The sequence below is a fragment of the Daucus carota genome, chromosome 9, assembly GCF_001625215.2.
Source record: "Daucus carota subsp. sativus chromosome 9, DH1 v3.0, whole genome shotgun sequence".
Classification (NCBI taxonomy): Eukaryota; Viridiplantae; Streptophyta; class Magnoliopsida; order Apiales; family Apiaceae; genus Daucus; species Daucus carota.
In genome coordinates, this window is record NC_030389.2 from 17,435,074 (window position 1) to 17,451,064 (window position 15,991).

At 35.1% G+C, this 15,991-nt stretch overlaps 2 protein-coding genes across 2 annotated transcripts; both read left to right on the top strand.

The window, feature by feature from the left end:
* The first annotated feature begins 5,890 nt into the window (after positions 1–5,890).
* On the top strand, positions 5,891–8,329 carry LOC135149447 (uncharacterized). The gene has a single exon (XM_064085176.1). The coding sequence runs from the start codon at positions 5,891–5,893 to the stop codon at positions 8,327–8,329; it is 2,439 nt and encodes an 812-aa protein (XP_063941246.1).
* A 1,860-nt stretch (positions 8,330–10,189) lies between these two features.
* Positions 10,190–14,000, top strand: LOC135149719 (uncharacterized). Its single transcript, XM_064085531.1, has 7 exons — positions 10,190–10,913; positions 11,698–12,023; positions 12,169–12,301; positions 12,423–12,734; positions 12,832–12,957; positions 13,057–13,557; positions 13,646–14,000. The coding sequence occupies exons 1-7, from the start codon at positions 10,863–10,865 to the stop codon at positions 13,874–13,876; spliced, it is 1,680 nt and encodes a 559-aa protein (XP_063941601.1). The 5' UTR covers positions 10,190–10,862; the 3' UTR covers positions 13,877–14,000.
* The last annotated feature ends 1,991 nt before the right edge of the window (positions 14,001–15,991 follow it).

Genomic DNA, 15,991 nt, shown 5'->3' on the forward strand with positions numbered 1-15,991 from the left:
TTAGTGGCCCATTATAAAAAAATTAGAAATAAGCGAACATATTCTTTATAGTGTTTTAAATTGAAGCATTTAAGTGGAAACTTCGAAGGAGCAACGAAATTAAACGCAATCTAAGTAAGTTTTTGATTTAATTTTATTTTTTATTTATACTTTGATAGTGGTATTGTTCTTTATATGTTTAATGACGTCCAATTAGAAAATTCCAATGAGTTTGAATGAATGATTGTTTAGTGGATAACAATATTAGATTGTTTAACTTTCTCAAATGAGTTTATCACGAAATAGAGTTGAAGAATGCATGGTATTCTTATTTTATTTAACAATGAATGTGATATGTAGTTAGGAAACAAAGAAAAAGAAAATCAATTCATCATTAGAAAACTTCATCATTTAAGCTCATGCATGTGGTGTACCCATTTTAGGAACTAAAACAACTTTGACTTTTCTTTATTGACTTTTTAATAGCACTTAAAATCTAATGTTTCATGAGTAATTCTCAACACTGGACAACATAATTTATAGATTTTATTTCTCCCCCCCCTCCCCCCCTCCCCCCACCCCTCCCCCCACACACACACTATTTGATAAGAAAATCACTTATTTTCATTCTATATTGTTTTCGAGCTATGTTTATACATTTCTTTTAGCTCTACTTTCTAGATTCAATTTCTTAATAAAGTCTTCTTTGTTTGTTGTTTCCAAATATCATGAATACTATTAATAAAAATTACAAATGATTTTGTAATATTAGAGAATTTATCGAGGTTCCAAGCCATTACCATATTTTGAAACTATCCCATTGAGCACCTCCACTACATATGTGACACTTTCACAATGTTGGCACAACATATCTCAACTTTCTTTGTATATAGTCGTATATTAAACGACCTTTTACATGCTGGATGGAAGATATTTGTGGTAGACCTCTAACTGTCGGTGCCACATATATCTTTCGCACATTTATTAACAATAGCCCGCAAGAAATGTGCTAAAATAGGAAAATTTCAAATGTTGATGAAATGATACTTTTTTGTAGACATAGTGGATCTTGAAAATGAAATAGTGCATGGAACAACCCCTAGACACTTACATAGTCATACACAATACACATGAGTCCCATATGAGTCCCTTATTTTTTTTTCGACCAACCTCCTCCCACCCTCTCTGCATTGCACATTACCGCCAAACTTAATATTTGGATACCTTACTTGTAGAGCGTTTTATATATATCATTTCTATAGTGTTTTTAAATAAAAACCATAAGACTAGTGCCCATTATTAAAAAATAGAAAAAGAGAACATTATCTTTATAGTGTTTTAAAATTGAATGCATTTAAGTGGAAACTTCGAAGGAGCAAACGAATTAACGCAATCTAAGTAAGCTTTTGATTAATTTTTATTTTTATATATACTTGATAGTGGTATTGTTCTGTATGTGTTTACTGAAGTCCAATTAGGAATTCTAATGAGTTTGAATGATATGAGTGTTTAGTGGATAACAATATTAAATTTTTAACTTTCTCAAATGAGTTGATCAAAAATTAGAGTTGAAGAATGCATGATATACTTATTTTATTTAACAGTGAATGTGATATGTAGTTGGGAAACAAATAAAAGAAAATCAATTCATCATTAGAAACTTCATCATTTAAGCTTCATGCATGTGGTGTACCCATTTTAGGAACTAAAACAACTTTGACTTTTCTTTATTGACCTTAATAGCACTTAAAAAATCCAATGTTTCATGAGTATTCTCAAACACTGGACAACATAATTTTTAGATTTTATTCCTTCCCCCCCCCCACTATTTGATAAGAAAATCACTTACTTTCATTCTATATTGTTTCGAGCTATGTTTATACATTTCTTTTACCTCTACTTTCTAGATTCAATTGCTTAATAAAGTCTTCTTTGTTTGTTGTTTCCAAATATCACGAACACTATTAATAAAAATTACAAATGATTTTATAATATTAGAGAATTTATCGAGGTTCCACGCCATTACCATATTGTTGAAACTATCCGATTGAGCACTACATATGTGACACTTTTCATAATTCTCGGCACAACAAATCTCACCTTTTTTTTGTATATAATCGTATATTAAACGACCTTTTACATGCTAGATGGAAGATATTTGTGGTAGACCTTTAACTATCGGTGCCACATATATCTTTTGCACATGTATTAACAATGGCCCGCAAGAAATGTGCTAAAATAAGAATATTTCAAATGTAGAAATGATACCTTGAAAATAAACTAGTGCATGAAACAGGGCCCTAAACACTTAGATAGTCATACACAATACACATTACTACAAACTTAAGATTTGCATACCTTACTTGTCAAGCGTTTTATAAATACCACTTTTATAGTGTTTTTAAATTAAAAACCATAAGCTAGTGCCCATTATAAAATCAATTAATTTGTTTTAATTTGCTGAATTTATTAGGACCGTTATCTTATCCGAATGGAGCTCAGAACTGGATTTTTTCAACAATTAATAGATCTTGGAGGACTTACAAATCGCGAATGAAGACAAAGTACTACTCATAGTATGAAACTGATGACGAGAGGTTGACGAATAGGCCCAATGATATTCCACTTGAGGATTTGAAAATGTTGGTCAAGTATCGGGGAGATGAGTCAGTAAAGGTAGCCTATTACTTGATTTGACATGATTTGAAGGTTTATGAAAAAACGGATTGTGCGGTGAATTTTTGTTTTTTGACAGAAATTATCGGATGATAACAAGAGCATCGCAGTGGACTAACCGACCCACATACTCTAGGTGTCAGCAGCAGAGGTTGGAGAGAAGTTGGTATGTGTATGTCCTTGTTAATATCGTCATACTAAATTATTCATTTCGATGCTAAGTTTTGATATTAAGATGTGCACGTCTGTGGACTCCCATTTATCTAAGTCATTTTCTGAATAATTGTTGCATTAATAGCTTAGATTTTGGTGTTGAAATACTTATAAATATCCACATAAATTTATTAAAGAACTTAAATACTGCACTCACCATTTAGTCAATTTTAGCAGTTTCGGAACATTTGACGTGCAACATTAAAAAAATTACATCCACATAATAATATACACTACAAAAAAACAGGACAAAACCGACCGGATAAAACCGACCGCCAAAAAAAAGCGTCGATTTAAAACCGACCGGACTAAATCGGTCGGTTACGTCGCAGAGCGACGTCGTTTTGCCTTGCTGGCAAGGCCAGGCATTTTATAACCGACCGGGACAACAGTGGTCGGGTTTACGGCTGACGTGTACAATGCTTAACCGACCACAGCATCGGTCGGTTATGTGTTTTTAAAGAATTTAATTGATTTTTAAATAAACTATGAGTTTAAACGACGACGTGTGATCGCGAAAACGAAAACCGACCGCCAGCGGTCGGTTTTATCCTTATATATTCATATAATTTTTTTATTTATGTGGAAAATGGATAACATAAACTCGTCAGGGAAGGGGTTACGACGCCGTTTTTGTATAAATATCATAACCGACCGGCACCGGTCGGTTTTAACTCGTAATTTTGATTAATATGATTCTCCCCACCAGTCTATCTTTCTTTTTCCCCAACTTATTTTCTTCCTCTTCTCTTCCCAAAAATCTCTCTCTACTCCCCTCTCTCTGTGTCTCTGCCAACTAATCTCTATGCACATGAAGAATATGGATTTTAAACTCCGTTCGGTCTCGATTGGATTTTGGATATCAATCTCAATTAGGGTTCAATCTCAATTGAAAGGTATATCGATCTCTCCCTCAGTTTCTCTTTAGCATTTTGTGTATGTATATATATATGTGTTTTTGTATGTATGTATATATATGTTTCTTTATGTATATGATTTTGAATTTGAGTTTGATTTTGAATTTGAGTTTGATTTTGATTTTGATTTTTAGTTTCTCTTTAATTGTGAATGTTCTTTGAATTCGATTTTTAGTCGAGTTTGTAAGCATGAATGCATGATAATGAAGAAGGAGTCCGTTTTTGAAGCAAAATATATAATCATTTCATTCATATTCATAATTTATAAGAACACCCATAAACATATATATTTATAAATACTTAAATAAAATTCATAATAAAACACTTGAAAACAACTGTAACAACTTCAAATCCCCGAAGGGCCCGCCTTGCCTTTGCCTTTGCCCGCCTTGTCCTCCTTGTCCTCGTCCTTCTTTTGTTGCTTCAACTTCGCGGTCATCATCCCCGCGAAGCGAATCAACCACTCTTGCTTGCGTAGCGCTGCCCGCCTTTCTTCCTCTAACCGCTCCTGTTCGAGATAGTGATCCATTTGCATGAACATGATTGGGATTCTATAATCCCAATCCATTTCCACCCAAATGTCATCGGGGATGTCGAGAATGCCATAGGAGACTCCATCGATTGTGACGGTGTTGTTGTTGTAGTTGATTGTGACTGCCATTGTAATTTTGATTGTGATTGTAGTAGTTGTAGTTAATTTGTGGTAGATTAGAGCCCTTTTTATAGCACAAGTGTTAAGCAACTAAAAAGTCTCTACATTGAATTGTATTAGTGTTACAATCCCAAGAGTCACCCTTCCATTACCTTGTATTGAATTCTATGAGTTACACTCCCAATATTCATACCCCTTGATTGCTTAGGAATTTGATAGGATTTTGAAATTTAAATATTATTAAGATTAATTTTATTTGATTTTGGACTTTGAATTTGATTTACTCATCTATTTTATTTGATTTTGAGTTTGATTTGATTTTGATATATTTTTTTGAGTTTGATTTTATAAAGCGTGTGAGTTTAATTTGTTGTTCGCATAAATTTTAATTTGAAATATTTTGAAGATTAAACAATTTTTTAGGGAGTTATCAATGACGGGACTGGTTTTTATCAGACGACTTGTGAATAAATGGTTGCGTTTGTTATGAGTTTTCTGATATAAAACCAGTTCCGTCAAATTATTTTTTTTAAAATTTAAGCGACAAAACCGACCGACTAAAGTCATAACCGACCGAGGTTACCATTGCCGTAACTCAGTAAACCGACCGATTGGGTCATAACCGACCGTTTATAGCATAATCAAGTGCAGAAAACCGACCGATATGGTGGTCGGTTTTGTTCTTATTAGTTTTATTTATCGATTTATTTGGCTAAGTCTTGAGAATGCTCTGCGGCACCGAAGAACGACGTCGTTTGCATACTATAAAACCGACCGACCTCGGTCGGTTTTGATTATTTTATTTTTATTTCTTGATTTATTTTGGCTAAGTGCTAAGACGACGTCGTTTGTGCAAAATAAAACCGACCGAATTGGTGGTCGCTTTTGGGCGGTCGGTTTAATATGGTCGGTTTTAAATGCTGGGAAAGTAGCGTTCTGCTCGTTAACCGACCAGAAACGGACGTTCGTTTTATTTTGCAACATAACCGACCACCCGGTGGTCGGTTTTGACCCCCATTGTATATTTTATTATTTAAAAAACGGCGGGTAGGTGCGTTTTAGCAGTGATACGACATCGTTTTGTTTAAATAGACATAACCGACCGTTTATTTTTGATAGTCGGTCGGTTTTGTGTGAGCTAAAAAGTTAAAAACTACTCTCCACTTTCATTATACAACAAAGCTTGGAAATTATCAAATATCAAAAGAAGAAGAAGGAGAAGAAGAAAAAGAAGGAGAAGAAGAAAAAGAAGAACAAGAAAGGAAGGAATCAATTATCAAAAACAAAGTAAGCTACTCTTCTTAATTATGATCACATTGTGATTTTTATTTATTTTGTTGAGAATAATTTGTATGAATGTTGTTTATATAAATTTCTTGGATAATTTGTAATGTGTATATGTTTTATGTTATGTTAATACATACGTGCGTGGTGTGTATATATATTTATGTAGATGACAAATCTTGATCGAAGTTGGATTAGTAACCGGTTGCAACGAGATAAAATTACTCTTAATTTAGAATATAGGGAAGGTGTAGAGGAATTTTTGAATTTTGCAAGCTTGAAAATGGAGGGAGGTATGATGAAATGTCCTTGCAAGCTTTGTAAAAATTTGAATTGGTTAGGGGTAGATGATGTTCGGTTTCATTTGATATCCGAGGGTATGATGGAGAGTTATACGGTATGGACTTCGCACGGAGAGGTTTCGCAAAAAAATAAAAAGCGAAAATCATGTGAAACGCGAGAATGTCGTAGGGTAGTAGATGATCATGTTGATATCAACTCCATGTTACATGATTTTGCCGGTTCGAATCATGAATTTTATGATACCACGGGTACTACTAATGTTGAAGAAGCTCCTAATGATAGTGCTAAAGAATTTTATAAGGCGATTGTTGAAAATGGTGCTCCTATTTATCCCGGTTGCACAAAATTTACAAGATTAAGTTTTACCGCAAAATTGTTGGAGTTCAAAAATGCGTCTAATTGTAGTGACAAAGCCTTCAACAGTTTGATTAAGATCATTATGGACGTGTTACCAAAAAAGCACACATTACCCGAGTCTTATTATGAGATGAAAAAGGTTATGAAAAGTTTAAGGGTGGAATATGAAAAAATTGATGTGTGCGAGAATGATTGTATGCTATTTTATGGAGATGACAAAGATAAAATTGTGTGTGATATATGTAGTTGTAATCGATATTTGGATAAATCAAGGAAAAATGGTAAGAAAATTCCGAGAAAGATTTTAAGACATTTTCCTTTGATTCCCCGACTGCAACGCTTATATATGTCGGCACATACATCCAACCACATGAGGTATTACAAAAATCGAGAGGTCAATGAAAAAGAAATTTCTCACCCTGCGGATGGAGACGAATGGAAGAATTTTGACCTCCGATATCCATCATTTGCTCAAGAAATTCGTAATGTAAGACTTGGTTTTGCGACCGATGGTTTCAACCCGTTTGGGAATACGGGTAACAAAACATATAGTGTATGGCCCGTGGTAATTGTTGTGTATAATCTTCCGCCGTCCATGTGTATGAAGAGACCGTATATGTTTTTGACGGATATTATACCGGGTCCGGAGAGTATTGGGAAAAATATTAATATATATCTTAGACCTCTCATTGATGAATTGAAGACATTATGGTATACCGGAGTGCAAACATATGACCAATCTCTAAAACAAAATTTTACCATGAGAGCGGCTCTTATGTGGACAATCAGTGATTTTCCTGCCATGAGTATGGTAAGTGGTTGGTCGGGGAAAGGAAAGCTTGCATGTCCAGTGTGTTTGGGAAGTGTGCAGGGGTTTCAGTTAAAACATTCTGGGAAATGTTCTTTTCATGGCACTAACCGAATTTTTCTTGAACCTAATGATCCATTGCGTAAGAAGAGTAGCTTGTTTGACCATTCGGAAAAAAGGTTGTGGCGTGGACGCTTATCCGGGGAGGAAGTTAAAACTTGGATTGATAGCATAGACTTTCCACCACCCGGAAAGACTAACAAAAAGAAAAGAAGTGATGGATATGGGGTTGAGCATCATTGGACTCATGCCCCGATGTTCTATGATCTCCCTTATTGGTCTTCACATAGTTTGCGACATTCCATTGATATCATGCATACCGAAAAAAATGTGTTTGAGAACATATTTTTTACCATTGTTGGGGGCAAGAAGTCAAAAGATCACCACAAGGCAAGGTCGGATTGCAAACACTTCGGTGTGTTGCCTCATTTGTGGATTGATGAAAATGGCAAAAAACCAAAAGCTCCGTACTCTCTTAGTAGAAAACAACTCAAACTTCTATGTCAGTGGATTGAGTCGTTGAAACTTCCAGACGGTTATGTCTCAAATATATCTCGTTGTTGCAATGCTAAGGAGTGTAAGTTTTTTGGATTTAAATCGCATGATTGTCATATTTTCCTTCAAAAATTGTTGCCTCTATCAATTCGCGAGCTTCTACCGGGACCAATTGTGGATGCCTTGACAATGATTTCCAATTTTTTTCAAGAATTATGTTCATCTGTGATTACGAGATCCGACTTGGATCTAATGACGAAATCGGTTATTAGAGCTTTGTGTTTATTGGAAACAATTTTTCCTCAGACTTGGTTTGATTCGATGGAGCATTTGGTAATACATTTAGCAGAAGAAATTAGACTAGCGGGACCCGCTTATTGGCATTGGATGTATCCAATTGAACGGTTATTAGGGAAATTTAAACAAAAGGTTGGTAATAAAGCGCGAGTCGAGGGTTCAATTGCCGAACGTTATATGGAAGAGGAGATTCTTAATTTTTGTTCCTTCTACTTTGCCACGGACTCAATTCATAATAAAATACGTCGCAATGAAGCTCGTTTTGATGGTGATGGCTCCGAAAATTAGAAGTTTTTGAATATCCAATTGAATGTCTTGGTAAAGAGGGAAGTCGTTATTTGACCGATAAAGAGCGAAAGTTAGCAGAAGAATATGTACTTCTAAACTCTCCAGAAATTCAACCTTATCTAAGGTATCATTTATAATTTTTTAGGTTTATTTAAATTTATTTAAATTCATTTTAATTTATTATAATTTATTGATAATTTATTTTAATTTATTTATTATAATTTATTTCAGGCGGTTTACAGATCGTGTTATGAGTCAACGTCCGGAGACAACACCTCAACAATTAGATTGTTACATAAAGACCCGATTTAAAGATTGGTTATTGAAAAAGGTATATATTGTTTTTTCAATTTCTTTTGAAATTTGAATATATTTCATCAATATAATTTTAATATTTTTAGGTTGGACGAAATGATGTAAACCGACCTCTTCTTCAATATTTGTTTGAGGGACCGGCTATGCGGGTAATGACATTTGAGACTTGTAAAGTCAATGGATACAAATTTTGTACGAGAACATCTTCCGGTTCCGGTGTCATTGTTAAGGGCACTTCACATGATAACAATAGTGATTATTATGGACAATTGGAGGAAATTGTCAAGCTTATTTATCGAGGAGGAAATTATGTATATTTATTCAAATGTATATGGTTTGATAGTGTCGGAAATGGTGTTGTGATTGATAAAAATAGGGTCGTGACCGTGGATATTACTTCAAGATTGAAGTCGGATGAGATTTTTATTTTGGCTAGTCAAGCTTCCCAGGTTTACTATGCTCCCAGTGTATTGAATCCACATGGCAAATATTTTACGGTCGTCAAGTCTAAAAGTCGTCCGATAAGCGAATCTATCAAAATATCAAATGATATTGAAGAAGCTTATCAAGAAGATAGATCAAATGCTACTAGTGCATTCTCTATATTTGTTGATTTTGCACAATATGGTTCCTTACCGTTCGTTCGACATGAAGAAGATGAACAAGAAGAAGAAGACAAAGATGAAGAAGAGGATGATGATGAAGAAGAAGAAGAAGAAGAAGAAGAAGAAGAAGAAGAAGAAGAAGACAAAGATGAAGAAGAGGATGATTATGATGATGGATTTGATGAAATTGATTAATATAATTGAATATTTTATGATGTTGTTGAATTATTGATTATTAATTTGTTAGTTTCATGAAATTATTGATTATTGATTTGTTAGTTTGTTGGATGGTTGTTGGTTTTGTCGCAGGTAAAGGCAGAGAAAGGAAACAACAAAACCTTGTTTTTTTTGTTAAAATACGCAGAAAACCGACCGACTAGTCACATAACCGACCGCTTTTACCATTCAATACGCAGAAAACCGACCGAACTGCTATATAACCGACCACGGTTACCATTCGGTAAAGCAGAAAACCGACCGATTGCAAATATAACCGACCACGGTTACCATTCGGTAAAGCAGAAAACCGACCGATTGCAAATATAACCGACCGACTTTCCCTATATATTTTTAAAAAATCCGGTTCGCCTAATTTTCACGTTACGAAGTCACACATGTTAATTATAAACTTGACTAAGATGTTTTAAATTTTTAGACAATTCAAAAAACATTTTTATATGTACGGATCCCCTAAACAGAAGACTAATCATATACCAGAAGTCTTATTTTGAATTACCTCGTTCACTCTTAATTATTCAAAAATTAGATGTTTTATTATTTAAACGATCCAACCGTACGGATGTTAATAAAATAATCTCATCAACGTTGAGACAAAATTTCAGATGATTTCGATGAATCGAAATACACCTTTATAACCTTTTTATTGTGAAAATATACATAATAAAATTTTAAATTAAGAAAATATTTTTAAAAAACCCGGTTCGACTAAATTTCACGTTACGAAGTCACACATGTTAATTATAAACTTGACTAAGATGTTTTAATTTTTTAGACCTTTTAAAAAATATTCTTATATGTATGGATCCCCTAAACAGAAGACTAATCATATACCAGAAGTCTTATTTTGAATTATCTCGTTCACTCTTAATTATTCAAAAATTGATGTTTTATTATTTAAACGATCCAACCGTACGGATGTTAATAAAATAATCTCATCAACGTCGACACAAAAATTCAGATGATTTCGATGAATCGAAATACACTTTTATAACGTTTTTATAATAATACTTTATATAAACAAAATATTAAATTAATAAAATATTTTCCCAAAAACACAAAACCGACCGACTATACAGTAAAACCGACCGACCTTGAAAAATTACGCGGAAAATGAATTTTTTCGTGAAAAATTAAAACACCCGCGCGACAGAAACGACGTCGTTTGATGGTACTGCACAGATTTCCAGGTCAAAACCGACCGGATTGCCGGTCGGTTTTGGTGCGTCAGTATATAAACAAAAAAAAGCCCCCCTTTCCTCTTTTATTCTCACACGAACGACAGTACTCTGCACCCCTTTCCTCTCCAAACTCTTTCAAACTCCAAACTCGAATCAAACCCTCTCCTAACTCTTTCAAGGCAAGAATCAAGTGCAATGGCGGCAAGAATCAAGAATCGGAAACCCTCTCCAAAATCCTCTTCAATGGTAGAATCCGAAACCCTCTCCTAACTTTTAATTTGTGTTAGTATAGAGCTTAAATTTGTGTTAGTATAGAGCTCTATTGAACTTCAATTTGTTTGATTTGTTTAGTTTTCAAGCTTTTATATGTATGCATTGTATGTATATAAAATTTGTATATGTTAGTTTGGAAATATACATGCAAGTTCTTGTCGTCGGTTATGTCATGAGAATGAAAACAATAGGTTTTAGTTTGTGTATGTTAGTTTTGGTTTGTATATGTTTTAGTTTTAGTTTGTATATGTTAGTTTTAGTTTGTATATGACCGTTTTGGTTTGTATATGTTAATTTGTATATGTTAGTTTGGAAATCTCTGTTTTTTATTTGTTTTTATATTTTTGTAATTTTTAGTTTGTACTCACATTCATAAGGAGGGCTTGGAATTTGGTTTTGTGTTTGTATTAAGGGGTTGTGGTTTGCATTTGGCATTTTGATATAATTAAGGTGTTGTGGTTTGCATAATTGGTTGTGAATGAAATTTATGTGATATAATTAAGGGGTTGTGGTTTGTATTTTGGCATTTTGATTTATAAGGGGTTGTGGTTTCATTCATTTTGGCGTTTATATGTTCAAAAATGAGTCGATTCATAAGGTGTTGTGGCTTGCATAATTGGTTGTGAATGAAATTTATGTGATATAATTAAGGGGTTGTGGTTTGCATTTTGATTCATAAAGGGGTTGTAGTTTCCATTTAAAGTCGATTATTTTTTTATTCATATTCTAACCAATGGTGTTTATGGTGTTTGATTAGGGCACCTTGTGGTGGTTTGTCATCCTTGTGGTGATGATCATTGCCTTAATGGCAAGAAAAGGCAAGGGCAAGGGGAAGGCCAAGGAGACAACCAAAGGCAAGGGAAAAGGGAAAGCCAAGGAGACAACTTCCACTCGGAAGGGTAAAGGAAAGTCTAGCACCTTGGCTATACGTGATGAGCCAACTGATTCGGATGAAGGCGGGGAGAATCCGAATGAAGAGGAAGTTCCAAGACGAAGGGTAATTAGGAGGCCACGATCCCATTCAGCCGGTTTGTTTGGAAAAGTCCCTCCGAAACCAATCCGTATCAATATTTCAGGAGGACAGTAAGTCTACTTGTAGTAACTTATATATATATATATATATGTATATCTATCTATCTGTATATATATATATATGTATCTTGCACTTGTTTAAATTTTGTTGACATACATATATATGTACATATAATCTCTTTTCACATTTTGGTAGTATTGAAGATGATCAAGCAAAGAAGACTTTGCTTGCTATTGTTCGTGAAAGGTGGCCCGTTGGACATTACACGTTCACCGACATTGTTGAACATGATGGTGAATGGCTAAAACACGTAGTCGAGGAATTTAATGTAAGCTACTCTTCTTATGCTCACATCGTGATTTGTATGCATGCTTTTTTATTTATTTGTATTATGTGTAAATAGTCTAACCATATGTATGTAATTTATCTTCATTTTATTATAATTGTAGTTATATTTCAAGCAACAAAAGGGACAAAGCCGGTCCGAAGCAAAAAATATAATTGAGAAGCATATCAAGAACACAATAAAGAGGACGTTGAATGAGCTCAAGACAAATATTGAGCAAAAATCAAAGGAAAGCGGAATATCAAAATTGAGTTTAAGACCTGGATATTGGTCTGAACTTTTTTGGAAGGATTTATTAAATTATTGGGAAAAGAATGAGGGGCACTTGCATAGGTCATCCGTTGGATCTACGAACCGCAAGAACGTCGAGCGGTTGCATAGTGCCGGTGCCCGGTCTTTTAATAAAGTGAAGGAGGTATATATAAATATCTATTATCATACACACCTTAATTTCACTTTTAAGATTTAATTCACATATATATTATATTGATGATTTAAATTGTTTTTGGAAGGAAATGAAAAGGAAGGAACGTGGAAAGAATCCAACTCGCCTTGAAGTATGGAACCGGACGCATACAAGGGTTGGAAGTGATCCCGAGCACCCCGTGTATACCACGCCTGCTGCAATGGCCATAGCGGTAATTAAATGATTGTCTTGTGGTTTTTTTTTAAAGTTTCAATGTCCATTTTACTTTTTAAGTTGTTTAATGTACTGATTGATGCACATTTCTCTGTAGACACGATATGCTTCTATTCTAGAAAGCAGGCCGGTGTCGGTTACACAAACAGGGGATAGAGACGAGCCCTTGGAATGGTGGTTGTCAGCAACCGGAGTTCCCGAAGGCAAAAAGCCTAAGAAGGACTACCTTGTTGGATTCCCCGAGGCTCGTGCTAGTCAACTTATTCCGACTCTTGCCTCACGTTACAGGGATTCAACAAGAGGCGAAGCCGGTGGATCTTCCGGTCAGAGACAAGAAGCCGTCATTCCCGACAATGTGTACCTCTCGGTCGTGCGCAATGTGCTCAATGAGGTCCGTGCGAACCCCCTTCAATTTCAGCGACAAATGTCTGAAGAAGAGATCGCGAATTTTGCAAAAACCGCACTAGAGGCCTCCGATCCAGCTGCCGATCCAAGTACAAGGGTTCAATGGAATTCTATGATTGGTGGGGAGATGGTACACATTGTGGGGTCGATGGTCGAGGATATACTCCTCAAAATGGAAAGGAAGGTTGAAGAGGTACGAATTCATATTTGTTATCTACTTGTATTGATCGAGTATGCTTATTTTCTTATTGGTTGTCATTGTCTATTATATGTGCAATTAGGAAAAGGAACGCAGACTCGCAGCGGAGAAGGATTATACTGATCCAGAGGAGCTGTCGGAGGAGGAACGCGGGGGACCCGAAGCTGGTGCTGATGCGGGTGCCAATGCTAGTGCTGCTTCGGGAGCGGATGCTAGTGCTGCTTCGGGAGCGGATGCTAGTGCTGCTTCCGGAGCGGGTGCTACTGCCGCTGCGGATGGAGCTGCTTCCGATTCAGATGTTACATTAGATTAGTTTGGCTTTTGAATATTTGTGTTTTGAATATTGTGTTTAAGTTGGATTTGGAATTTGGTTAATGCTTGTGTTTTGCCCTTGTAGACAATTATAAGTTTGATGTTTGGGATTGTAGTTATGGTACATTTTGTTGTTATATATGGTGTTATGGTTTATGTATTTTGGATATTGTTGATTGTTGGTAGCAGGTATGGCAGTATATAGAAACAGCAGGATTATTTTTTTTTGATAGAAAACCCAGAAAACCGACCGACTTAAGACAAAACCGACCGTCCTTACCATTCAATTCACAGACAAAACTGACCGACGTATACATAACCGACCATGGTTACCATTCAAAAAAGCCAGAAAACCGACCGATTGCTTACTTCTCGGTCGGTTATCTTTGGCTGATCGGTCGGTTATACACGGTCGGTTTTAATCCCTGCAAGCGTTCTGGTCGTTAACCGACCATGTCCTGTCGGTCGGTTATGGGAAACCGACCGAACGCGGTCGGTTATAAGGTCATTGTTTTCAGTTTGACTTTTCTGGTCAAACGTTTATAACCGACCACCCCCGGTCGGTTTTAGTGAGCTGCAGCAACTTTGACTTTTTGGTCAAGATATTTTAACCGACCACCGACGGTCGGTTTTAGTTCCCCCAACAAATTTGACTTTTTTGGTCAACAGATTATAACCGACCACATACGGTCGGTTATATTATTCTTATATCGATTGACCATATTTTGGTCAAACATGAAAAACCGACCGACTCCGGTCGGTTTTAGTTTACACGTGGCTGTGGCGTCCACGTGGCTCCAGATGGCATTGCTACAGGGCCCAGGTAGCGACTTTCTTAAATAAGCAAAACCGACCGACATTCCGGTCGGTTTTCGTCTTTAAACCCGACCAATAGCTGATAACCGACCAGGTTACAACCGACCAGCTTCTCCGGTCGGTTTTAGTGTTTAAACCGACCGTTTATTCTTTTAACCGACCGTTTTTGGCGGTCGGTTTTGTCCTGTTTTTTTGTAGTGATATATACACTGGATCAGTCAGACAAATAACCACATAATCAAGAAACATACATATTCCATCCAACTATAATATAATGCTATTAACTGTCAAATATCTATTTATAGACAGAATGAACTTAATTTCTAAAGAAAATTTCGGCATGAAGTATTCGTAAATAGGACTATCCCCCTGTTTTCAAATCAATCAAATCAAGCTCTTTACACTAAATAAAATACTAATATAAAGAAAATCTGCCTCGACATGCAGTAAATCACATAAGAAAAGTACCCGCCCCAACATGCGGCATCTAACACATAATGATAAATAATCCGCCCAGACATGCGGCACCTAAACACATAATGATTGAAACAAACTAACAGCTTATCTTTAAAACGGAAAGTAATTCAATATTAATACATTATACTATCAAGAATAACACTCTAACATTTAACACGTAGCACTTAGCAGGTATCACATATTTCCATACATTTACTTACCACTTACCATAATACTCAATCTAGATACTATTCAATTCAAATATATACAAGTTAAAGTAAATAAGCATAGCATTATAACTATTTAAGATATCGCATATTTATATTATTAATATTATTATTTACTCTTATTACTACTAGTGAAAGTAATAATAATAATAAAGAATAATACTAATATTTATTAATATTCGACATCCCAAAATTACCAAGTAAACACAGTTTCACACATTAACATCAATAATAATGCTATGTATTACTGCTATTACTACCAAATCACATAAATATTATTTATAGATTTTATAGAAATATCACAAATCAGTAACTATGTAAATTCGATTAATAGTCCGATAATTATAGGATACGCCCCCGTATAATTTTAAAAATCTAAATTTTATTTAAAAATCGGGTAGCACCTCCTCTATTTATCGGACTACCAGTCGATATCATATCGACACAACAATCCCAACAAACCAGTATTCAATCTCCGAATAATTCAAATACTTAATCTATTAATACTAACTAAACCCAATAACCAATCAAATATACCAACAATCGAAATAACAATTATAAGCGTATCGGAAATCAGTCTCAAGACTTAAGCCACCCGAATAATCTACATAGCCATG

Coding starts and splice junctions, on each gene's coding strand:
- LOC135149447 (XM_064085176.1), top strand. CDS start 5,891: ATGACAAATCTTGATCGAAGTTGGATTAGTAACCGGTTGCAACGAGAT.
- LOC135149719 (XM_064085531.1), top strand. CDS start 10,863: ATGGCGGCAAGAATCAAGAATCGGAAACCCTCTCCAAAATCCTCTTCA. Junction 10,914..11,697: donor CTCCAAAATCCTCTTCAATG/GTAGAATCCGAA, acceptor GTGTTTGATTAG/GGCACCTTGTGGTGGTTTGT. Junction 13,558..13,645: donor TGGAAAGGAAGGTTGAAGAG/GTACGAATTCAT, acceptor ATGTGCAATTAG/GAAAAGGAACGCAGACTCGC.